This window comes from Mustela putorius, unplaced genomic scaffold, assembly GCF_011764305.1.
Source record: "Mustela putorius furo isolate JIRA1106 unplaced genomic scaffold, ASM1176430v1.1 tig00003834_pilon_pilon_pilon, whole genome shotgun sequence".
NCBI classification, from domain to species: Eukaryota; Metazoa; Chordata; class Mammalia; order Carnivora; family Mustelidae; genus Mustela; species Mustela putorius.
In genome coordinates this window covers 89,949,660-89,976,045 of record NW_025421987.1, presented here as the reverse complement: position 1 = coordinate 89,976,045, position 26,386 = coordinate 89,949,660, and the positions used below count along the sequence as shown (strand labels likewise).

At 38.4% G+C, this 26,386-nt stretch overlaps 1 protein-coding gene across 4 annotated transcripts in view; it reads right to left on the bottom strand.

The window, feature by feature from the left end:
• TP63 (tumor protein p63) overlaps window positions 1-26,386 on the bottom strand; it is a 223,116-nt gene that overhangs the window by 137,020 nt on the left and 59,710 nt on the right. For all 4 annotated transcript variants that reach the window (XM_004745254.3, XM_045088723.1, XM_004745249.3 and 1 more), the window contains exons 2-3: window positions 3,616-3,744; window positions 2,274-2,406 (exon numbers count right to left, since the gene is read on the bottom strand). In XM_004745254.3, the coding sequence (XP_004745311.3) occupies window positions 2,274-2,406; window positions 3,616-3,744 (262 nt within the window). The remainder of the gene's footprint in view (window positions 1-2,273; window positions 2,407-3,615; window positions 3,745-26,386) is intronic.

The following is a 26,386-nucleotide window of genomic DNA, read 5'->3' as shown; positions in this document are numbered from 1 at the left end:
GAACTGTGCTCTCCCAAAACTAAACCCATGTGGTAATTTCAATTTTAATTAACTAAAGTTAAAATTAAATTCCTCAGTTGCACTAGCCACATTTCAAATGCCCAAAGGTACATGTGGCTAATGACTACTGCATTGAACAATACAGAAGAAAGAACATTTACATCACTGAAAGAAAGTTCTCTTGGACAGGACTGCTTAAAAGAGAGCTTTTTGACTTTTTGAGATAACGTCCAAGTCTCATTTCACAGGACTTTAAATTTTCCTGAGGGTCTATTATGTGACTAACAAATGCTGAGCAAGACAAAATATGGTCCCTGTCCCCTTGAGACACAGGGAAATAAGCAATTATAATGTTGTACAATAAGTAATAGGACTAAAAATAGACCTAGGTTGTTTCAGAGGAATGGTCTTTAACTCAAACTGGTGGCAAAAAGAGATATGGAAGTTTTCCCAGAGAAGATAGGATAAGCTAGTTGTTGAGGGATAGATAGGAGTTGGCCAGAGGGGGAAAACAAAGCCAAAATAAACATAAAAACAAACCAACAAAAAACCAAGATGTCTAAGGAAAAAATTTCTAACATAAAAAAATAAGAAAGGGAATGGCACATTTAGAAACCACATGCTTCAGTATGCGAACATGTGTGAAATAAGAGTAGAAACCTTAAATTAAAAGGCTTGAGTCTCCATTCAAGCTTGGTATAAATTCACTTGCTTTTATGAGTATAGGAATCGGAACAGAAAATTGCTGGAGAGAATATCTAAAGAAAGATTTGCCTAGGCTTATGCTACTATCAAGAGGTGATATTATTAAGTGAATTAGAGATATACTAATTTCAAAGTCACTGTCAAATCAGAATTTACCCCTGCTCAGGTTTAATTGTAATACATTCCAAGGCCTTGAGTGACCTGCCCCTTGGATTTATTCATCTTTTACTAGCTCGAATCTGAGAACCGTATCAGTATTAGAATGGAAGGGTCCACTGACAAATAGTTATTTTCCTTTCATCAACTTAGTGGCAAAACATCAGTGTATTTATAAAGTTACAATTTTATATTTTTGGTTGTTTCCTGTTCCATTTCCTGACACAACTTCGCCCAATATTTAAAAGAAGAGAGAGAGAGAGAGAGAGAGAAAAGTACAATCCATATATATATATATATATATATATATATATATATAAAATTCTAATAAAATCTTCTACCAGAAAAGAAAGGCAAGGTATTTTTAAGGGGATCTCCAAAATCATTTCCACATGTGATCTATGAAATCCCCACTTTGTTTCCTAGTAGGATTTGTTTGTTTGGTGGGGTGTGTGTGTGTGTTTTACAAAAAAAGCAGCAGCAGGATTTGTATGGTGAATGAATAATATTTTTTTAAAAATAAGACAAAAAGCCCCCTAGCACTATGCACTACACAAATACAGAAAATTTCATCTAAACATTTCAGAAAAGTATTTTATTATTATTAACCCATTACACCCCTGGTCTACCCCTTTTACAGATGAGGAACTGAAGCCTAAGGTCATGAGTGACTCAGTGGAAAAGCACTCCCTCCCTGCAAAAATACTATTTTATGTATTACTTACCTTCCTTCCCCTTATTCTATTACTAGGTACTCAAATCTATACCTAAATTCACACTGAATTTACTTCCTCTTTCTTTATTTAAGAAGGATAGTTCCATGAAAGAGGCAGTCCGCTATAGTATCGATAGAATTTGGTTAGAATTCAGATCTAGACTGTGGTTCTGACTCTAACTCGACCTCCTGTAAAACCCTGGAGTGGCACCACCTTCTCCAAATTGGGACAGATATAAGGAAAAACTCAGATAAAGAATGTAAAGGACTGGGCACCTGGGTGGCTCAGTCATTGGGTCCCTGCCTTCAGCTCAGGTCATGATCCCAGGGTCCTGGGATCGAGCCCCGCTTCGGGAAGCCTGCTCCCCCACCACAACCCCCGCTTGTGTTCTTGCTCTCGCTGTCTCTCTCTCTGTCACATCAACAAATAAAATCTTTACATTCTTTTTTTTTTTTTTTTTTTTTTAAGAATTATTCCCAGCCCACATTCCCCACACCAGTGAAAGCATGTGCTGTAAGAAGAGTTGAGCACAAAATCCACAAACACTTAAGTTTCTCTCTGCTCTCCACCTTGATTCTCTGCCCAATGGCCTTGCCCATTTAGGGCCATCTGCCTTTTCATATGCCATCAAATACACAGATTTCACAGAGATGTGGATGGGATGGCCCACATATTAGAGAAGTTCCCACCACTCACCCACATGGGGTCACTGAGGTCCGAATCCTGCATGCGGATACAGTCCATGCTAATCTCGATCTTGTTTCTTGTACCATTTTCTGATGGCTCATCCACAAAGTTCAAGTCAATGGGCTGAACAGAACATATGGGCCTACCATAAAGGACAAATGAAAGTGTGTTAGGCAAGGAATGGGACTAAATAAAACACAAGCACCTGGCTGGTAACAAGGAGCTCTCTCTGTTTCAAAGCTGGCAAGGTTCGTTGGTTGGAGTCAGAGACTCTAGGTTCACTGCGTGCCTCAACCACATGTCAAATGAGTCATCTCAGGTGGTTCAAGTCCTATTTGTACAGTGGGAATCATGATCCCTGACCTTGTCCGAGAATTGCTGGGTAGAACATGGGAGAAAAATGGTGCATCAGGAAATGAGTATTTTAAACCCTATCCCTTAGGGTATGAAGTACTCTATACTCTTTTATCTTCCTCTGAATTTACTTACTTATCCAAACTTGATCTTAATAAAGGAGAAAATAATCATTTTCCCAGTAAGGCATAACTGATAACAAAATTTAATATTTTACCTTCCCAGCGGGTATTTGTGTTGAAACAGCAAATAAGAACTTTTAAGCCAAAGGAACAGATTTGGGGTATCCAGGGAGTTACTGGAGAAGTTACTTAGAGTTAGGCAGAAGAGCCCCCAACTTTTTAAAATTTAAATTCAATTAATTAACATATAATGTCTTATTAGTTTCAGAGGTAGAGTTCAGTGATTCATCAGTTGCATATAATCCCCAGACCTCCTTACATCACGTGCTCTCCTTAATGCCCATCACCCAGTTACCCTACTCTCTGAACCCCCCACCCTTCCAGCAACAGTTTGTTTCCTATGATCAAGAGTCTCTTATGGTTTGAGGAGAGCCCTTCTGATACTCCAAAATTATACCACCTTGGAATAATGATCTTTTGGTGTAAACCGAGTAAACCTCTACTGAATTTTGAACCCAGAAATACTATTGGAGAAAATTAATTTTTCCAACAATAGTGACTGAATTTTATCGATTTTAGAAACATGCCCTAGTAAGCAATATATATATTTTTAAAGATTTTATTTATTTATTTATTTGACAGATAGATCACAAGTAGGCAGAGAGGCAGGCAGAAAGAGGAAGGGAAGCATGCTCCCTGCTGAGCAGAAAGCCCAATGCGGGGCTTGATCCCAGGACCCTGGGATCAGGACCTGAGCCGAAGGCAGAGGCTTTCACCCACTGAGCCACCCAGGCGCCCCGTAAGCAATATTTTTATACTCTCTACCTATTTATAGTAATTCAAATACAACATATTTTGGCTTCTTTGATACTCACTGTTCCAGAAAATCCCAGATATGCTGGAAGACCTCTGGACTGAGGAATTCATTTGTCTGTGTGCTCTGTGACATAGTGGATCGGTAATAACTTTCTTTCCAAGAGAAATGAGCTGGGGTTTCTACAAACCTTAAAAGGACAAAAAAGAAATTACAATTATAGTTTCTGTATTCAGGATATTGAATATTAAAACTAAAACATACTTAATCAAGACATCTCAGGTGACTCTTCAAAATCATGCAGTCATATAAAGCAAATTTCAGAAAGTTGCATGGTTGGTGTTTTGTTGGGCAGTGTCAGGGATCCCTGGACATAAAGTCAGATAATCACATCCTCTATCAAATTCTTTTGTAACTAAAAATGCTGTTACACTCTACACTTCCACTACCCAGCATCTATGTTCTGAAGATTTCAGAAAGAAAATAAACATTCCCTCATTAAGTCTGACAGCCAGGGTGACCTATTATTAAACCTGTTTTATAAACGTCTCAACAGATTATCTGTCCATTCTGCCTCCAGCTGGTAAAAAGCAGAATCAGAAAACAGAAAGGATTTCAGAAAATTTAAACTTCATCCACAGTAAAATCACCCCTCTCATCACTCCTTTCTTAACATGGTGCCCAGGGAAAATAAATGCAAACCTCTGAACCTAGATTTTTTTCTTTTTTTAATCCCTGTGTGTGCCGGTGGTTTTTAACTGGAGTGTAAAATTCTGTGTTGGACTAAAGGATAGGTACACATCTGAGTATGCTGTAAATGAATGCTATTTCTGTTTGCTCCATTTTGTTGCTGTCCCCAAGTTTGCTTTTACTTAAAACAAAATAAAACAAAAACAACAAACAAACAAAAAACCTCTCGATCCCTCTATATGTGAAGTAAAATGCCAGCTTTCTCAGGTGGGGCTGTCTCCAAGTCTGTGTATTATCTACACAGATCATCTCAGTCTATGATTCACTGTGATTATCAGTGGACTCATTTTACCCCAGGATGAAATCAGCTAAGCTCTTAATCATTACTGTTAATATCACCAAGTGTTAATAAATAGTGTACTAAGATAGTCAATCATCTTCAATTTGCAAATGAATACTCTGGTCTAGTTACAGAATAGAAGACAGTAACATTGGGTTTATTGTTGATAATCCCCAAACTATATGAAGAAGCACAATCATTTACTCAAGTTAAACACATAGAATCTATTACTTACTAGCAAGAATAAAGGTCATTGAAAATAAACAACAAATAAGACTGTCTCACTCTCTAAGAAGGTACAGAAGGTAAGACAAGAAACCAAATGTCCAATAAATATAGTAAGAGTCTATCATCTCATCCGAGGGATCAAAGAAAGAGCCTTAAACAATCTGAAGAAATTAGCTCTGCCAGGTAAGGATTAATGATATGAGTGAGCAGTCTAGGGCAACAGCCATAAACAAAATACTAAAATGGAAAATAACTTAGTGTATGTGAGAAAGTCACAAGCAACTCTGTTTGCACAGTTTAAGATCTGGGGCAGAGAGTGCCAGAAAAATAGAGCTGGGGAGTGAAGAAGATAATTATATGCTACGTTCAGAGAAGCTTAAATATTTCAAAATTTCTAGTTTTTGCAAAAACATTTCTAAATGAACTTTGTATTTTGAGATCAATATAGATTCACACGCAGTTGTAATGAATTACACAGAATTCATGTGCCCTTTCCGTCATTCCCCCAATGGTAAATCACAACTTACACAACCCTTAAGAATATTATTATCAGGATATTGATACTGCTACAATCCCCTGATCTTATTCAGAGATTCTCAGTTTTACTTGTACTCATTTGCGCGCACGCGCGCGCGCACACAGACACATATGTATTGTGAATGTATCTAGTTCTACACAAGTTTTGGATCACACGAGTAGGTTGGCTTACCCACCACCACAGTATTAAAAAAGGATTTAAAGGACAAGACTAACAGAATACCTCTCGTATTGATAAATCTGGAAGCTGTGTGGAAGAAAGGTTTATAAGCATATCACTTTATGGGCAAAGTGGTTATACCAGTCCAGGAAAGACAATCAGATGCTAGCAGAAGTAGGGATGGAGAAAGGGCAGACTAATTCATTTATCAGAGAGAAGGTTAAATCAGACATCGCTGATGGTATGTTCACATTCTCTCTCCTGTTTCTCTCTGACTTCTAAAAGACAGTCCCTGGATTTCTGATGTCACCACTAACCAGCTGCAAAACTGTGGAAGAGCCTCCCTGCTCCCTGAACTTCAGCTTCCTTGTTTGTGACATAGAGTTGCCTCACAGATGCCTACGCAGTCCTCAGTGATTTCTTCCCCACAAAGCATTTCCTGGTCCCTTACTTGAAATAATCCTTCTCCTCCAAACTTTCCTGGCCTTTCATTATGACTCATCAATGCTAATTAATCCTATTTTACTTGTGCAACAATTGAGTGTAGAGGATTTTAAGTAACTTGAAGGCAAAGCCCATCGAATTTCTTAATTTTCTGTTTCCTTGAGGTTAGAGTGAAAGGAACACGGGTTTTGAAGTGAGATAGACTTGGGTTCAAATTTTAGCTCTACTACTGACATATTATAAAGTCATGGTCAAGTTACTTAACCTCTTTGTACCTTATTTTCTTCAGCTATGCTTCCTTCACAGGGTGGTAGAAAGGTCTGCTTGAAATAATGTGCTGCACATTTTCTATACAATACCTGGTAGTCAATACATTGATTGGATTAGATCAAATATATAATCTGCAACCAGGAAATACTTGCTGAATTGAACTAACAAAATAATTTATTTGAAAGGCCCCTTAAAGCTGTAAAAATGTTACACAAAAGTAATTATATCAAATCTGAATTATCCCTCATTTCTCTGCAGTTCAAATTGTTCTTTCTTTTTCCGTGTCTGCAGGCTCAAACGGTATTCCCTTTGTCTCTCATTTTCTCCTTGATCACCTTTATCCCAGGTTTGCTACATTGAATTGGGCAACAACCCCTCCCCACCTCTACCCCCACTCCAGAGCCTAATGCTTTAAGGGGACTTGATTACAAAAAATGGGAGTGGGGTTTAGAATAGATTAGCGGCTTTCAAATTGGTTTCACGAAACTCTAGGGTTTCTGGTGCCTCAGTGGGTTCACCCCATGTAAAGAAATGTCCCTACTGGTAGGACTCCAGACACTCCTTAACGCCAGCAAGTTTGACTTTTGCCCGTCTTAAGTACATTAGTGTTCCAAGCAAGATTTTATCTGAAGAAAAGTTTCTGTTAACAATTTAAAAATCTGTGGTCTCAGTTAGAAGACCTTCAAAGTGTCTCCTGTGCAAACCGAGAATGGATTCTTGGTTTCTGAATAAAGATGGCAACCATCATTGAGAGAAAGGAAGGAAGGAGATCAGCTAGTGCCACAGGGCAGGAAGAGTGAGCTAAAGCCTACCCATCTTCAGAGGCTTTGCCTTTGGGTGAATCTCAGTATCAATTTACTCATAGAACAATCACTCTGTTCAAATGGTTTTGTCAAATCAGTCACACCCAGAGATAGGAAGTCATCACTTTTCTTTTTTTTTTTTTTTCTTTCCAGCTTGTTTTTTATGGATGACCTCTCCTACACTCTGCATTAACTCAGAATGGAAAGAAAGAAAGAAAGAAAGAAAGAGAACCCTACTCTGTAGAATGTGACCTGAAAACCCCAAAAGGTATCTCCTAATAGTCTGCCTTCCCTCCTGCTCTTCCTGTTCTGTCCTAGAAGTCACCACTCAAATCTCTTACGTTAAGTTTCTTTCAGAACTCCCCCAAAATCTCCAAATCTACTATTTCATAATTCAACACAACCTTAATTTTATAGAGGGATTTTAGAATTAATAGGCTTCCGAGACCATCTAGCCTACTTTTTTCTTATTTAAGAGATGGAAAAACTAAAATCTAAAAAGAACCAGTTCACCCCAGCGATATGGTATTCAACATAGATCTTTACCCCTCAGTCCCAGAAGAATAAACTGATGCATCAGACATGAATTACCCAACCTCTGGCCTCTTGAAACAGTTCCCATACTTAACATTTTCTGGGTATTTAAAACCTGCTTACTCCCCTTTAGGATATCCAAATTCAATACTCTGAAAGTAGAAGCATATTTGATTAGATATCCTCTAATTCCCTTAAAGAAACAAAGCAGCATTTAATAGTGAAGTAGACCAGGAACTCACTGGCTGTTCCTAAACTTCCTGACTGAAAGGCTCCTTTGGCAGGAAGTCATTCCTTTTGGAAGAGCGAGAATGAGGCATGGGGAATTCCAGGAAAGCAGACCTGGAGGGCTCTCTCAGTAACTGTGCACACACTTGGAAAGATGGTGTCACCAAGAATCTAAATCTTTGAGGACCACATAGAATGTCAAAGTAGGTTGTGCCTTTAAAGACTGTCTAGTCTTGTTACCTTATTTCACAAGGAAACTGAGGCTGAAATCTGAAAAATTTAGCCTAGATCCACTGCCATGCTAGAATACTAGAAAATTTAGGCTAGATCCACTGCCATGCTGCCATACTAGAATACTGAAAGCAGACTGTTCAATATTCTGGAATTTTCCAAGCCAGTTGTAAACATAGCCATTATTATAATTTATTATGAAGTATTAAACTTCAAATTAAATTATACTAAAAGCAAAGATAATAAATATTCAAAACTGGTCATTTCCTAATTATTTTACTATTATCTGTGTTCTTGAAAGCCATTTAAAAAAATAATGTAGTGAAATTGTTCAGATTAAAAAATCCTCTGTGAATTTATTGCTGTACTCATCTAATAATATATTTTAGTCCAAGGCTTATGTGCAAAGGACTCAACAATACCTATCGTGAATATTACATGAAAGGCTATATAGGAGATTTAGTGATGAATGAGGCATTTATCTTGCTCCTTTGATAGTTTTTCATAGCTTGGTGTCAGAAATAGAACACTTCCAATATTTGTCTAATTCTTACCTTTTGTCATAAGCTTTTGTGCTCCTAATTTTCCAATGGACTGTGACCTCCTAAAGAGCAGAAAAGCCAGCATGGGCCATTCATTGGTCTGTGCTCTATCTGTCTGTGATTGGTAGGAAAGGATTGTCATTGATTATGACAGAAATTCATTTCACTGGGTCTGCTTTTCCAGTTTTCCACATGACAATTTTAAGCTCAGAGAGGATAAGGAAATTGTTCAAGGTCACTCAGCTAGTAAATGATAGAGTTGGGCTTGTTATTTATTTATGAAAGAGCTGGGCTTTAAATTTAAGATTGTAGGACTTCAGAGCTCATGCTTTATTAAATTATATATATATATTATACACACGTGGTTCTAATTTTCATTCATCTCAAAATTTGAGCAATATGAAGTGTTTTTCATAGTTCAGAGGATTTTTTTTTTCTGTAAAAGAATAAAATTTCCTACTCATTCTGTCTCAATCACAAGAGTTACCATTTTTTCTTCAAATGAATAGGAAATGGTGTGGAAAAAAGCAAGTACTGGTCAGTGAATGATATGGACAGAATATCTGTCCTTTCTGCAGATTCTCAATATTGAGATTCTACAGATTCCTCATAGGATTTGACTCTCAAATGTAGTGTAAGAAAAGACAGCTGAGGTCCCTATTGTTCCAAGGGGACTTGAATACTCAATTACTGTAGGAATAATTCTCAGAATAATTCTCAGAGGAATTTCTCTCAGTTCTCAGAGAGAAATTATTTAAAACTCTGAACCTGACTTCTTCTGTATATCCTTGTATCCTTCCAACAAATTTCTCAATCCCTCACATTAATGCCAAAGCCTTTTATACCAACCTTTTTGGATCTTCCCCAGAACAAGTCTTCCAGTTAGCCTCAGGAGCATTCCAAATCACATAAATCTATTTTTATTTTTAGTTTGGAAACACTTCTATATTTTCAGTTTACTCTGATATTATGATAACTATTATGATTATTGATTGTCATATTTAATTTTAAGGATGCCAAAGAGCATCTGGATGTCTTTTAATGAATTGCTTCATCATTACAATCAACTATGCCCAAGAGCCCTGGAGGAGTAAATTTATTCCTATACCTGAGATATGTCCACCTCCAGAAAGCGACTTACATAAGCTAAACCAAGTCCATTAACAACTTTTCTTCATTAAATGGAATTCTTGCCTTTTCAACTTCATGCTGAAAAATGACCAATCTGTTCCTTAACTCTATTCACCCCATCATCAAACTCATATGCCAGCTTCACTCCTGGCAAAGAAAAGTTACTTGGGCAGAAAGCATTATAGAATATATCTTGAAATATTCATTTGCCACAATTTGAACAACGAAGTGTCGTATCCAAGAAATTTCATTTTATATTTTATTAGTGAACTAATGAACTAAATTCTTAAGAAAGTCTCTTTTGTATCTTTCAATATCTGTTTATCCTTCATTCTGCCATAATTAGTTTGCTTCCCTTTCATATTCAGAAGACTTTTCTCTTCCCATTACCACCTGTCTAAAGATCTGATTGGCCACAGCTTGCTTCTGCCATAACCCTATATTGTGTACACCAAACTCCCAATCTTCCCAACAAAGTCTATATATCTAGTGTCAACTCATCAGTTTCTAACTCTGAGGGAGTGATCTTTTCTTGTCTCAAGTACCAAATCCTCTAATTCCCATATTTTGTGTTTCATTCTCTATCCTAACAAATTGTGCCTTAAAAGTAATGATTTCTCTGACTGCAGCCCCCATCTCTTATACCCTCAGCCCACTGTACCTTCCTCCTGCCCTCATTTCATTTGTCAGCAGTCTCTCCCAACTGATGTGTGATCATCAGTCTTGTCTCAACAGGATTTTTATCATGCTTCTCCTTCCCTGACTCAGAATTTACAATCACTCATCTTTGTGTCCTGGACAAAATCTAATCAGACCTCATCCCTCATCTTTTTTATTCCTTTGGACAAACGCCCTATTCCAAATTATTTAGCCAGCTGTTCCTACAGGTTGTTTCTCTTTACCCCTGAGTCTTTTCAAATTATGACCTCCTGTACTCCACCACCATCTTCCCCCAGGTCATAATCTTTACTTTTGCTACCATTCAGTACAAAACTCAGCTAGTAAGCATGCTGCAATACATTAAAATTTTGTGTCCAGTCCAAAATTCATAGACAGACATTTAATCCCCAATGTGATAGTATTTCGAGGTGGGGCCTTTGGGAGATAATTAGGTCTTGATGGTAGAGCCCCTATGAATAGGATTTATGCCCTTATAAAAGGAGCCCCAGAGAGTTCTTTCTCCCTTTCACTATGTGAGGTTACAGAGAGTGAAGACTGCCATCTAAGAACTAGGAAACAGAACTTCACAAGAACCAAATCTGCCAGCGCCTTGATCTTGGACTTCCCAGCCATCAGAATGGTGAAAAATAAATTTCTGTTGTTTATAAGCTACCTAATCTATGGTATTTCATTATAGCAGCCGGAATAGACTAAGATATCTATACTTTTTTGTTTATTGTTTGAGTTTACTTCCTCAGTTTGGCATGTTTTAAGCATTCTTGTCCTTCATTGATTCTCCTGTAATCTACCTATATTGAAATGATGTTTTCATTTTGTCTACACAGGTCCTCTAACAAATGAGGAAGTGGGAGTCAAACCCCATATTACTACTTTCCTGGTTCTTTACAGCAGAGTTATAGGGGGGAAAATGTGAAAGCTTTTTATTTCTCATCCTCTACACTTTCTTTCTATAAATGAGACTCCCAGGGATTTTATTCACAGTTCCAAGGAAGCCCACAGAGTTCTAGTAATAAACCCAGAGCACCCTGGATCCCTTGAAAAGCTCTGAAGAAAGTGGACAATTACAACTTTTTTGGAGTATTTCAGTGACTCAGAGAGTTAGGTGTTGGACTCTTGATTTCGGCTCAGGTCATGACCACAGGGTCGTGAGATCAAGCCCACACAGAGTCTGCTTGGAATCCTCTCTCTCCCTCTCTCTTTGCCCCTCCTCCCCCTCTCTCTCTCGCTTTCTCTAAATAAATAAACAAATAAAATCCTAAAACAAAACAAAACCTTTTTGTAAACTGAGCAGTCTCTCTAAATGTAAGAATATATTACATAAGAAAGTTATCATTCAACATCTCTCTCCTGTATTCAATTGGTCAGTGAATAGTCTGATCCATTTCAGTTTAGAATTTGGCATCTGGCAAATGATAATGATAGGAGAAACTCGAGTCCATCTTGCTCTAATGCCATGTTAACATCACAACATGCAAATACAGACACATGCAAGCTTATGCACAGGAAACTTATCTATAACCTGCCCCCAAATTAGAATTTAGGAGACATTTGAATAGCTGTAATTACCATGACATCAGGCTTTGGATATGGTAGGGTTTTGCAGCAATGTGAGGACCTGATAAGAAGTTCCTGTAGCATCCATGACTTGGATGTGTACGCAATGAGTTCTGGAAGAACTATGGGGAAATACATATCTACAGAGAAGTTTTCTTAGGATTGAGTAATGTGCTGAACTGAATTTAGAAAAAAGAAAAAAAAAAAGAAAAAACAAAACTAACTTAAGAAAATGGGGGAAAATAAAAGTAGGCCTTTTGGAGGCAAATAGAAGACCAGAAGATCTCAGGGTTGGAGGACCTTAATGGTCACCTAGTCCACCTGGAAAATAGAGATCGTGGATAGAGACAGAGGTCTATCAGTGAGGGTGATCTTGCAATGTCAGCTGAGGAGGATGTCACTACCACATGGGGTTCTTTATTCTTTGTCAGAGAACTCCAAGTTGAGTGGTTTTCAGAAATTGAAGAAAAGTCCACTTCCCTATAAACCTCCAGAATTTCATTGGGTTCGTTCAGAAAATACTCCACTTGTAGTGGCCTTCAATTTTTTCTCATAGACCTGTTTTGGGAATCTGATTATAGCAATAGCCTCACACAATAAATGCAAGAAAAAGGCAAAAGAAAGAAATGTACATACTGACATATACATAAATGATTGTGTTTGAATTTCAAAGATTTTATGAATCTCTTCCACATTCCAACCCACCTCCCATAGCTGGAAGCCAAGTTAAGAATCTGCAGTGTAATCCTTCATCTAGACCAGCTGTGGACAAATTACAATCCATAGACCAAATCTGGCCCCCACTGCCTGTATTTGGGGAAAACAAATTTTTAGACACAGCAAAATTTGTTTGTTTATGTATTATATATGGATGCTTTTGAACAACAACAGCAGAATTGAAAGAACTTCAATAGCAAGCATATGGCCCCAAAAGTCTAATATATTTATTATCTGACCCTTCACAAAAAATGCTTGACAACCTCTAATATACATGAAAGATCTTCTGAGATTTTAAAACAAATATAGCTTAAATTGATTAATATTGAGAGAAGTTGGAAAAACTTTCTCATGGTCAATTGCATTCATATGGGGAGTATAAAAGAGGAATAACAATGTGCTCAGCACTGAACTCATGGAGTGGCAAACAACTTGAAAATCAGAAGTGGATCTAAAAATAAGAAATGATCTTGGACCAATTGCAAAACAAAAACAAAAACAAAACAAAACAAACAACAGAAGACCAAAGGATATGCTTCTCACCCTGAATGCTTAAGACTACTATCTGATCATTTATTATAGTCAAACACTAGATGATAAATTATCATCAGATCCAGTCAAAACTTCTCTTTTCTTGCTTCAGTGCATACCTTGTATTGTAATTATTCATATACTTGTGTAATCATCTCCGTTCATATATTATTATTTTAAATATCTCATGGTGATCCAATTCATAGAGTATATCTTACACACATGGGGGTCAACATTTTATTGCTACAGAAATAGTGAGTCACATTTGTTATACTTCAATATGAAATGATGTCCACATATGTCTCATTTGATAGTCATATTCTGAACTGTGTACTGTCTGAACTCTATATCTGTGTACTGTCTGAATTGTTATTTTGGAGGTCAAAAATGGTGAGATACAGCAGGTATATATAGCTCAAATTCATAGAGTGGGTATTATTGCTAATATTCTGTAGCTAAATAGCTGATTAAAAGACATGTTAATATCATATATTTCAAGAGTGAGTGGCACATTCGGCTCTTGAGCCTCATTCTTAGGAGTGATTAGATGAATGGCCGCTAAGAAAGTAATAGTGAGGGACATTCATATTGAATAATAAGAGATTTGGGGGGTTTTTTAAACATAAATTTGTCTAACCTATACAAAATATACTAAATATTATCTATAATTTATAGCAAAACAATTTTACATGTTTATGGGCTATGTATGTGATGGGCTGAGGAATTAGCAGTAAAATAAAATTTGAAAAAAGAACTAAGGCAGGAAGTTGAGAACCCAAGAACAAACTCTTTAGAGCACCCCACCCCCACCAATTTGCTAAATTAGCTTACTGGCTCCCTTCAAAGTAAGGGCACCATCTATTTTCACCTGTCCTCGCTCCATTTGTTCCAAGTCTTAGTACAGAAGAAGCTTAACTTAAAAATTTTAAGATGTATTTTATTTTATCATAACAAATGAAAAGATTTGGGGTATATAAAAAATAGAAGTTTTTAAACATGAAAAATCAATTATTTTGCTAGTCCTGATCCTCACAAGTCCCTTCATTTTCTTTGTTATCTTCATTCGACTTCCTTTGGGCCTTGCTTTACCCTTTTTACAAAAGGGTTTTACAAGTTCTATCTTGTGTATGAAGGTCACATTACCAGGTTCATGTAATCCCTTCACATTCAACATACCAGCTGTGGACAAATTACCACCCATGGACCATGCTTATTTCAATAATTTGTCCTGGTAAATTTTATTCTAAGTAAATTAAACATACAAATTGGTTGAGGGGAGGAAATAAATTTTATATAATAAGAGATCTTGAAATTTAGAGATTTTTTTTTGAATGGGATCTGATACATGTTAAAGGCTAGTACCTAGCAATAATGTTTGATATTTAATTAATCAATCATGAGGATTTAGGTCTTAAGCAACACATTTATGAACATTGTTTTGAGAGAAACCAGGAGAAAAAGAGAGAGACCTTCCTATCTCTGGTTCATACTCTATGGACTTCTATATATATTTTTAGATCACTTATTTAAAATTATATTATATATTTACTTGTACATTGTCAGTTTTCCTCCACAAGAATGTAAATTCAATAGGAGCAGATTGCCTTGTTCACTGCTGGATCTCCAAGGCCTAGAACAGTGCCTGGAAGTGCTCCATAATGCTTTTTAATACAGAATGAGAGCTTAAGAGATTTCCTGAATTCGAATCCTATCTGTGTCTAACTGTTTCTGTCTCCAAATACACCCCACCCCAAGTTCCTAACACGGCAATGTTAGTCATTGCCTCAGTTTCACTTTAAAGATGTGAAGAAATTATGCTATGAATAGTTAAGAAAGTACCACATTACAGAGTCCTGAAGACAAAAACTTACATATATGTAAGATATGCAAAGATATATTCATATCCTAATAAATAAAGAATTCCTGACATAATAATGGGACATTCACAAACATTTGTTGAATGAATGAATGAATGAATGAATGACCTTTGTTCACACAGACTAGCAGAGTTAGTGTACAAATACAGATCAAATTGTTTCCCAAGTGTTTATTCTTTCTGATGGGTCACAGTGACTTTGGTGGGGAAATGGGTCATTACAATAATGAAAGAGAAAAATTAAAAACAAAAGCAAAAACGAACACAAGAATAAAGAGAAAGGTACACCTCAGAAGATCCTAAGGACTTTCATGGATGACAACCCCATAAAAATGTTCACAATGTGATCCTGAATCATTAGGATGAGTTCACATCGAGCATACTATTCTTGGTTAAAAAAACAGAGAAGTATGCCTTATTCTAAGAAATATCTACCTTCTAATATTTTTTAAAAGTACTCTTTAAAGAGCACATGTTTATCTAGAAAATAGAACTGCCCAGAATGACACATTTCTTAAGGGCTCCTGGTAGACAAGTTTTGTTTTTACTAAGACGGTATGGCTCTTTGTTCTTTCTGATCATATCTTGTCTTATAGTTTCTAACGGAGTAGTTGGCTCTTGGAGACAAAGTTCACATTACCATTTATTTATTTCAGTAGTCTGACACAGTAGCAGGCACCAAGTGGGTGTCAAATAAACGCTTGTAGAAGGAAATATTTGGAAAGTAGAGTACATATGACAAAGCCAATAATCAGAGCAGAAACAACACTTACTATGCAATTGCTTCTGTGGGCAAGTTTCTCCACGATATGCCTGAAAGGCATTACTTTTCATACTTTATGATGTAAATGCAAATATTATCCCATTTTACAGATAAGAAAACTGAAGCCAAGTGGCAAGTTACTTCCTCCTGAGCACCTGGTAACTGGAAGGATGGCCAGCCTGGAGTCTAAAGGATTTGGTTTCAGAGTCTCCAGGTCTGTTAATTACAAAGTTAATGACTATGTACAAGTTATCCCACCTCTCTAAACCTCAATTTCCATATCTGAAACAGTGAAAAAAGGGATAGGACCTATCTCAGGCAAGAAAGAAGGTCTTGGTGTCTTACCATGGAAGGTCACCTTACTTCTTCAGCAAGGGGCAGTCGGCGTCATGCTTGAAAGTTCAACAGCACTACCTGACCCACAATCGGAAAATACAAATTCCCTGTCCTTACCTCCCAAAGATTCTCTTTCAGCCGATCTGGAATGAGGCTCAAAACCTGCACTTTAAAGAAACCGTGTGTGCAAAGATACAACTTGGGGATTCACCTACATTCTAATCCCTTTAAGACTGTCATAAAAAAAAAAAAAAACAGAGCACCTTGATAAATCTACATTTTCTCCAGATATCCATCCTCACATAGGCAAGGTATTATCACAGTCTTCACTGAAATGTGTTTTTATCAGCTAAATAAAACAGCATGGTGTAACAATTACAGTTAATATTTTTAATACAGCCTCCACGCTAGGCATCATTCTTAATGCTTTATGGATATTAACTCACTTAATCCATCCAACAACCCATGATTAAGTTTGACTCTCTTAAACCTCATTTTATAGATTAGGCAACCGAGGCACAAAGAACGTAAGTAATTACCCCAAAGCACACACTCTGTACATGAGGGCAGCAAACTCCACAGGCTGGTTCCAGAGTCTGTTTCTAACTCTCACACTGGACAGACTCTCCCAGGGACAAGCGGAGGTCAGAACTCTGGCTTTCAGGTGATCTTAGTCGAGTCCCTGCTCCTCTCTAGGATTCAAGTTCCCTTCAAGGAAGTGAGGGGGCTGCCCCTAGAGATCTTTTAGGCCCCCTGGTCCGAAAATCCTATCGTTCATTTTATAGGAGCTTTTTGACCTTGTTATCTGAAGGTCCAAGGCTCTAGAATTACTGACAGTAAGACACGTTCTCTCTTCTAGAACTGCCCCATTATTTTTTTCTTTACCTGTCAATTCCAAAAACTTGCCTCTGAGTTGCTGGTCCTTTGTTCTTTCTTCTTGGTGAGAAAACCAAAGACACTTCAGTCTAGAACCAGAGGAGAGATCTGTCTCCACAGACTTCCTTCCGAGTCCTGCTCTTTTAGTAATCAGGCTTCTAAACTGCTTCCACCTGAGCCTATTCGAACCTCATTACTCTCCCAAAGAGGCCCACCAGCTTCTTGTCCCTACTTTCTTATTCGTTTGAGCAACAGTTCTCTTCAGACATCTTCCTGGACTGTCCTCTTTATGCTTTTACTTCTGTGTTGCCATCCCCTTCCATGCTTCAGCTCTCAGGCTTCTTTTAGCTTCGTGTTTCTCAAATCTGGCTACCCATTGGGATACATGCGGTGGGGGGCGGGGGTGCTAATATACAGATGCCTGGGTGTGACCCCAAACCAATTAAATCAGAATTTTGAAGAACAGAATCTGGGAAGGAGCATTATGGAAAAATTTAGAAGTCCCACAGGAGATTCCAATGTGTGGCATAGTTAAGCATCATTGGTGTCTAGTGCTGGTGATTCTCTAATGGGGAGATAAGCAATTTGGAATCACCTGAACAGCTGGCTCCTCCTTACTTCCAGGGAGGGAAGTCTGGACATGAGAGGCAATCAAGGAGCCACCTTCCAGGTGGATTGGAGAAACCCCTTGATAAAACAAATTTTTAGCTCAACCTCTCAAAGCAAGATGGACACTATACCTTCCTCTCACTCACTTGTGGCTTCTCTTGCACCAAGTTATTATTTCTAATCATCATGGGTAATGCAGAGCTCTGTCTGGACTAACTGGCTAGGGAAAAGGATTCCCTTTTCCGGTCAAAGCTTCATTTTCCCCTATGTGTAAAAGAAGGTAATTGGATTACTAGATAATCACTAAGCTTCCTTCCTGTTTTATTACTCTTCTATTTTAAGGCCCCAAACCTACTGTTCCTCAACTCTTACACGACCAGCCCTAGTTCTTTCTACATTCAGCAGATGCCAAATGATGACATCAGGCAAACCTCTTCCCAGCCCCTGGTGAAGACGGCCCACCGCAAGCCAAGACCAGGGATGCAAAGGTTTTTTAAAGCTTTCTCACCACACCAAGAATGACTGCTGCCCCAGGCTTGGTTCAGGCCTCTGGGTCATCACAGAGGTCCTCCCTTCAGTGTCCCCTGACAGTGACCCCATCGGACACCAGTCCCTCTCCACATTTCTAGGCTTCCCGCCTTTTGTGGGAAGACAGCCCAGGGAAACACAGGAGCTGGTTACAGGCTAACTGCAGTGCGGCCCTGGATGCCTTCTTCTGTTTGCTCACCTTGTCTTAGAGGGAGATGGCCCAGTCTGTGAGGAGGTGCTTGCTGACCAATGTGTGGCAGAGATGCCATAGCCCAAGTCTCTCCCTTTCCCTCCCTACCAGCTTTCAGCTGGGAGATGTACCACCTAAACGTGTAGGAGACAATGTTCCCTAAGGCCACTTACACTGATCTCTTGTATAGGTACTGTGTACGAGTATGTGCCCCCCCACAAGAAATTAGAACATACCTCAAATCATAATGATAATAAGAATACTAAAATTAATATTTGACAAGATGAAAAATTACAGTGAGGCATGTTTGTGGGTTTTGACCTGCCCTCCAGTAGGCATATCCTCTCCCTCTTTGCCCTAGCTCCTTGACTTTTGAATTTGGGAATGGAGAAAAGAGAAAAGGAAAAGAAAGAAAAAAAAATTAGCAAGAGTATTTTAGTTAATCTGCAAAATACAGGCCTTTGAGTCAGAGGTTGGTGGTAAGGGGATGAAATATTTGTGGCTTGAGTTTGCCGGGGAGGATGGGTTTGGGGCAGGGTTTGGTGGAAAACTGGAGAGAAAAATAAAGAAGAAAGGAACAAGTGTGTACCTCAAGGCTATGAACTGGCTCTTCTTTAACATCCTTCCAAAGACCAAAAAAGAAAAAGAAAAGAAATTTAAAAGAACAGAATTCCACAAATGTAAAAAATGAAAATTCTTTAAAGTTGCGTTTGCTTGTTCTGTGCTTCTTAAAATCCATCCCAGTTAGAGTGCCAACCTAGACTGGCCATAGTCTCAAAGGGATAGGAAGCGTGATGACATTAGAGACATTTATCTACATTTCAAAACTGGAGATTTCAAAACTATTCACAGAGAACAGGAGAGGCATAATTCCACAGAGAAAGACTTTCAAAGGAAAGCTGGCTGAAGAAAAATGCACGACCCTCAAGTGATACAAAGTTCTATCAACTACCAGTCCCTAAACTACTGTTGTCAGTTTCTGGAAACTACTCTTGTCTATTTCTGAAAAGCACTCTGGAGCAGCCTTGTGTGTTGGTTCAGGACAGTCAATGGCAGCTCTCATATCACAGGGGCAGAGTCGAGACTGCATGGCTTAGCAAGCTAGAAATACTTACTGTTTGACCTTCTATAAACAAGTTCGTTGACCATGACCCCAAAAGCAAAAGTTTAACTGCAGGTTCATGAATATTTCCAACGACAAAGGAGGCCCAGAGTAAGTGTGTCGGCGGGTCAGGAGGAATGCTTATAAAAATGGTTTGGAATAGAAAAAGATTTCTTTCTTTTTGGTTTTAATTTTACTTATTTCTTTCTTAATTTTAATTCAGTTAGCCAACAGATAGCGCATCATTCGTTTCAGATGCAGTGTTCAACAATTCATTGGTTGTGTATAACACCCAATGCTCATCGTATAAAAAGATTTCTAACAAACTAGGTGGCAAAAGAACACCTGTGGAAGGGTAAAGAATGGGTGCAGCATCAGGGAGACAAACAGGACGTGATGGCTACTGTGGGAACAAACTCAGAAGTTCACGGCTCAGAAGGAGCTGAGCTGTGCCAGGTAGTGCTGCAGGCTGCTTCTAAACCATAGGACCTATGAGAAAGGGCAAAAGGAAGTATGGTTACCAGGAGCAGCATGGTTCTCTGGTCACTGCAACATTGTGGGAATCCTGGGATTTCCCTCCAGACCTTTGGTAATCAGTGATGTCAAACTTCACCCCGCCTCGATGCTTGAGACACATCCTTGGGGCTGATTCTGTTACAGATAAGTACTTCCGTTTTTCTAATAGACAGCCTCTGTCCATCAGAGCATCCCCTTAATGTTGTTATCTGTCTTTATCAATTTTTAATTTTAGCTTCTCAGAGACAGAGGGAACAGCAGATCATACAGCAAGCTTTCTCCTTTTCCCACATAAATGCATTTCTCAATGCTATCTTTTAACATATATATTATTCCTCATTACTACTAATTCTGTCTTCCCTTTCTAAGCTCAGTGTGAAGACTGACTTTTGGAGGGTGGATCTGATTTCAGGCTAAAAGGAAAGAGGAAACGAAGACACCTTCTCTAAGGCACAGGACTTATCCAGGGCTGAACAGATCTCGGGACTAACTCTCAGATTTTACGAAAGCAATAAATGATTTAGGAATCGGACAAGCATGACTTTTGATTAACAAGACTAACCTCATTTACATTGGGTATTTATTTATTTGCCTATTTATTTATTTTTAAAGATTTTATTCATTCATTTGAGAGAGCGAGAGGCAGAGAGAGCACAAGCAGAGGAAGAAGCAGAGGGAAAGGAAGAGGAAGAAGCAGATCGCTGGGGAAGCTGGATGCCCGACATGTCCAATGACAGAGAATCTAAGAAAATCTTAGATTCATGTAATGATGTAAATTCATTACAATACAATTGTCTTGACAAATATGGTATCCCTTGGGTTTTGACCTCACTCAAGAAAAGAAATAAAAAACATGTATTTTATGATAGGGAGCATTATACATGAAAAGGATATATCTAATATAATTAAAAATAAAGATTCTAGAGGCCCATAATGGGAGCATTGGGAACCAATTGGGAACATGAACTTCAGAATCTTGATTTTTGCACAGGACAGATGTTTGACCTTGAGCAAGTTATATACAAGCTTCCTAAACCTTACTTTCTCATCTGCAGAACAGGGATACAAATACCTAATGCTGTATGTTGCAGTAAGAGTAAAGTGTCTGGTCTAAATCCTGACAGGTACTCAATAAAATGTAGGTAATGGTTATCACCATTCTAAACTGTGGTCTGATTCACATCCCCTGAGAATAATGAGTCACAACGGTTATAATGAGGAGAATGTTTCAGTTCCTTGGATACTCACAGTTATTTCTCAAATGGTTTTATGGTCTCTTGATTTTTTTTTTAAACAAAAGGAAAACAACCCAAACCACTGCACAGAAATTTATATGTGATAAATCTTCACAATTTTGCACTAAGATTCATTGTGTTATATGTACGGAACCCGAATTCTTCACATGGTTAGCTACCAGATTTTTACCATCGGATTCATATACCATGACAACTGCGTCCAAAACCACCACAGGGATGGTCTCAGACTCAGCATTCATGACCTTGTTAAGGGTCCAGAGTCACTGGCTGTAAGCATCAGATGTAATCGCAATTATATTCGGCTGACAGAAACATACCTACTAGGTCTTCGTGTTGATCAAGGCACATTCCCTGAAACAAAAGCACTGTGTTCATAGAGAGACCAAATGTATCCTCCCTCGCTGACCAGAAAATATCCTACATGATCCTTGTTTTAGAGTAAAAGCTAAGTACAATGGAAAAATAAATGCCATAATCTCAAAACCAATGTCACAGTCAAACTTTACTTCTCATTGACACAAAGTCTTAGGAGGACATTTCCTTCCAAGCAACTCTCCTGTGCAGCTTTCCTATAAGCAGTGACTCAAAGATCCAGAATCCTTCCACCCAGGCCAGGCAATTCTCTAGGGCCTCAAAAACCTCCTCTGGGTTCTTCTATCCAGCCTTTCTTTTTTTAAAGATTTTATTTATTTAAGAGAGAGACAGTGAGAGAGAGCATGAGCAAGGAGAAGATCAGAGGGAGAAGCAGACTCCGCATGGAGCTGGGAGCCCGATGCGGGACCTGATCCCAGGACTCCGGGATCATGACCTGAGCCGAAGGCCGTCGTCCAACCAACTGAGCCACCCAGGCGTCCCTCTTCTATCCAGCCTTAAGAGAGGAGGGAAGAAGAGAAAAAGGGAGGAGAGTAAAGGAGAGAAGAGAGGAAGGGAGAAGGCATAGGAAGGATCTTATGGTAATTTATGGTAATTTAGGAAGTCGAGGTGTAGCAAGGAGAACTCCCATATTGCACTGGTTAGAACAAGTTACATAGACACATTAAGAGAAGATGGAAAGTATAGTCATTTGTGGAAAATAAAACAGTTTGGTAAACACACACCAACAAATCTTCCTTCCTTCCTTCTTTCTGTTATTTTGTTTTTTTCTCTTTCTTTCTTTCTTCTTCTCTTTCTTTCTTTCTTTTTTTCTCCTTCTTTCTTTCACTCATCCCTTCTTTCTTTCTTTTTGACTTTGGTTTTGGGTTTCAGATCACGTTTTTCTAAAAAGATGACTTTGATATGTGTATATGTGTGTGCGTAAAGCTGATTCAGTTCTGAGATGCATGCTGAGTAAGATCTTTGAAGCCTATTTACCATCCCCCCCTTTTTCATTCTCCCTCCTAAGAACCTAGAGGCCTCTCGTTTTTGAGAGAACTTTGGAAAGCTGTAAAGATGATCTCTAAGCAAGGGAAAACTATCAAAGACTGTGGTGTACACCAATGAGACAGAAAATCTTGAAAGAGAACTTGAAGAACAAGAGGAGTCCCTCGAACAGCACTGAAGTTTACATAAAGGAAACGTCTCAAGATTTCTGAGCACCTGACTTACAAACATATACCTTAATATATAACTCTGTCAAAGCAAGATTTCTTTCTTGTTTGTTTTCCTATACTTGTATTTTCAAAAAATATTTTATTTGTTTTTTGAAAGAGAGAGAGAGAAGGTGCAAGAACAGGAATACGGGGAGAGAGAGAGAAGGAGACACTGCTGAGTGGGGAGTCTAAGTCAAGGGTGAGGCTCAATTCCAGGACCTCAGGATCAGCCAAAGGCAGACGCTTAACCGGAGCCACCCTGGCACCCTGTACCTATGCTCTGAATGTTGATATCCCTGCAATGAGCCTGCACTATGTGAAGGGATGACTCCTGGGACCAAAGCTGAGACCTAATCTCTTTGCATATGTCTCTGTAGGCTTTCAGGGCAAGCAGAGCACCAGGGTTAAGAGAGAACACCGGGAACATGAACACCTTTTCAAATGTCATGGCAAGGAAGATGAGCACAGAACTTGAAGAAAATACATTTAGAAATAGTCCTTTTCCGCATTCCAACTTGTGAGAATACTGTTATCATAGATCACACACACACACACACACACACACAATTCCAGGCACATGGTGTCTCTACTTTAATTACAGGTAACAACAGCATACCACTGAGTATTCATGAGTATCTCTTATAAACTGGAGAGCTGGAACCCAACTCTACTCAAATAGTTTTTAGATTTCATCTGTGTTATGCAAAAATGAAAACTTTAAAAATATACTTTGGAGAGAATATAAGACGAAGCTTTAACCACTCACCACTCTTTCCATTGTGGACAAAATCTTTTCACTTGATAAAATGTTTCCTAAGTAGTGATTTGTAAAATTACTTTAAAAACTGGTTTGTACTTATTGGCATGTTTATTAATATATGCAGTTGTCAAGATTATGAAAGTATCAGTAGCAATTATAGAAAGGGATATAAATTTTTTTCAGAAAATAGGTATCTGGTATAATATTAGAACTTTAAAATGGCTCAATTACCTCTGCACATGAAATTGTAGTTCATATGTAAGTTAGTTGTTCCTTTTTAGTATTTATAAGAGAAATATTTGAAATATATTTTGTCATTTTATGGCAACCTTCAATCTCTGCTCCTTTCAAATTTCAACAAGGAAGTAAGTCAGGGAGATGGGAAGCTTGACTTGGTGAAGTTGCAACAGGATCAGCCCCCTGGGGGTGGGGGAGCACATCTGAGACTGCTTCTTAGTGGTTGGGGATAAGACAAATTTGTTTCAAGTGAAGGAGACTCATCTCAGGAAAATGAGCTATTTGTCCAAGAACTCAGAGACCAAAGGGGAAGTATCAAAGGCTAGCTTTCAGCCCCACTGAAAACCAGATGCTCTTGGGTAGACTGTTTACCAAGCACTGATAACCAGGCTCTTCTCCACGTGTTAGAACAAGTTCGTAGTTTGTTCATTTATTCAGCAAACATTTACTGAGTACCTATTACTTGTCAGGCAGCATGTTAAGTGCCAGAAACACAGAGAATGAATCAACTGATATAAGAGCCCAAGGGTAGGGGTGGAGATGCAGGGGTCATCAAACTCATATTAAGGAGTGAGGTCTGTGAATCTCAATACATATCTGATCTTTAAACCAAATAATAAGGAATTCCAATCCTGACTTATCATCCTATGGTATGATGGTCTGGGGGAATTCCTCACAAACCTAGCTCTTTCTTGGAGCTATAAGGTATGGCAATAATGGAGCCCCCCGGAACCCCTGAATTTAAAAATCAACCCCATTATAGCAGATATCTTCAATGGCTCCCTATCAAATTTGAAGTCCAAATTCAAGGGCACAACTTTGAAGATGCTTGATGATCTAATCTTATAATAAAATACAATTCATAACCTAGTCTTAATTTCTGAAATACTTCTTGCATTTTATGGCCTCCTTTTTTGCTTATTTTGCTTTCTTTCAATCATAGTCATTTACATATCAGTGGCCTAGCTAATCTTTATATCTCACCTTCAATACAATTCTTCAGAAATATTTCCCAACCCTCTCCAGTCAAAATAAATCTATCTTCCATATTTCCATGGCAAACTACTAGCTCTTACTGTCTTCTGCTTTGTGCAATAGTTGCTAACATGTCTGTTTCCATTCCTTGTAACTTATAACATCAGGACAATGTACTGATATATCTCAATATCCACCACCATACCTATGAGTAATGTTGGTGCAAGGCATGACTTCAATAAATGCACATTAATTTGAATTGCTCTCTATTTTCCTTGTCCAGCTTGGATCCTAAAACTCTCCAAAAAAACAAAAAAACAAAAAACAAAACTCAAGTTCTGCCTACCTGCTAGCTACCACTTTTTTTCCTGGGGCCTCCAGACCCTCTCTACTTTGATCCTTCATACTCTTGTTTTTTTTCTCTGTCCATCTACTAAAACCCAGACCAATGGTCTCTTATTACAGAGATTCCACCAACCCACCTCTTTCACTCATACTTTTTACTCAGTCCCAGGGGTCACAAATTCAAATGCCCATAAGCACAAGACATAGAACATCAATGAAGAATCCAACTGGCATAAAATAAACAGATGGACCCAACTGAAGACAATATGCCTGCATAAAGGCAAGTAGGTTATTATTTTTCTAATTGCCAGATAATTAATATTGTGCATCTTATAATATAGTCATAATGTTACCACCTTAACATAAGGCAACACTATCATCCTCACTAAATTCTACTCTCTGTACCTTTGCAAAATTTTTTTTTCCTCCACCTGAAGTGCCTCTGTCTTTATTTATCTTTAAAGACATGGAGCTAATATTACTTCCTCCCTTGAATCTTCTCCAATCCCTTCAGGTAGAATTTACGATTTTTTTTTTCTTACCATCCTTCTCATGATACCTTTTTAACAGCACTTGTCTACCATTTGTCAGAGCCACAGCTCACGCCAGTCCTACTAGCGCACATTAGTTTTTTCTTACATTTTCATCCCCCACCACCCTCAGCACTGTGCCAGACAGGGACACACAAATATATCCTGTCCATACCATTGAATTAAACCCTGACCTTTGTGTCATCCTTCTCCTGAACAGTAGCCACTGGGTTCTTGACTTTAAATTCTATAAGGCAGGTTTCTGAAAAGCACTACACCCAAACTATGGACAGGAAAATCTATGTTTCAAATGATGAGGTCATGGTCCTTGTCTCAACTAAAAGACTGGTAGCAACATCAAGGTCAAAGCCTTATCTCTGACAACATAAGACCCACCCAGATTTAGTTGCCTTAGACTTGGCCACCATTACTGATGTGTTTACACAATACTTCACACTCTCCAAGAGAACAGAGAGGCACTCTAATTGATGAATACACTCTTGATATTGAATTTATTTATAGTTTTTGGAGGGGAGAGAGAAGCAGTTTGGTGAGTGTGCTGTTAAAACTCTAGGAACTTGGCAGCGACCCGTGCACAGGAATTCCCCCTGCTTTGCATTTTACCACTGCTGTGATTTGTAGACATCACTATTTAATGAACCGCACAGCTGTGCAAGAAGAGCAGGAGGCGGGGTTTGGCAGTGAAGGGTCAGCAGGAAATCTGGCAATCATGTCCTCTGGAAT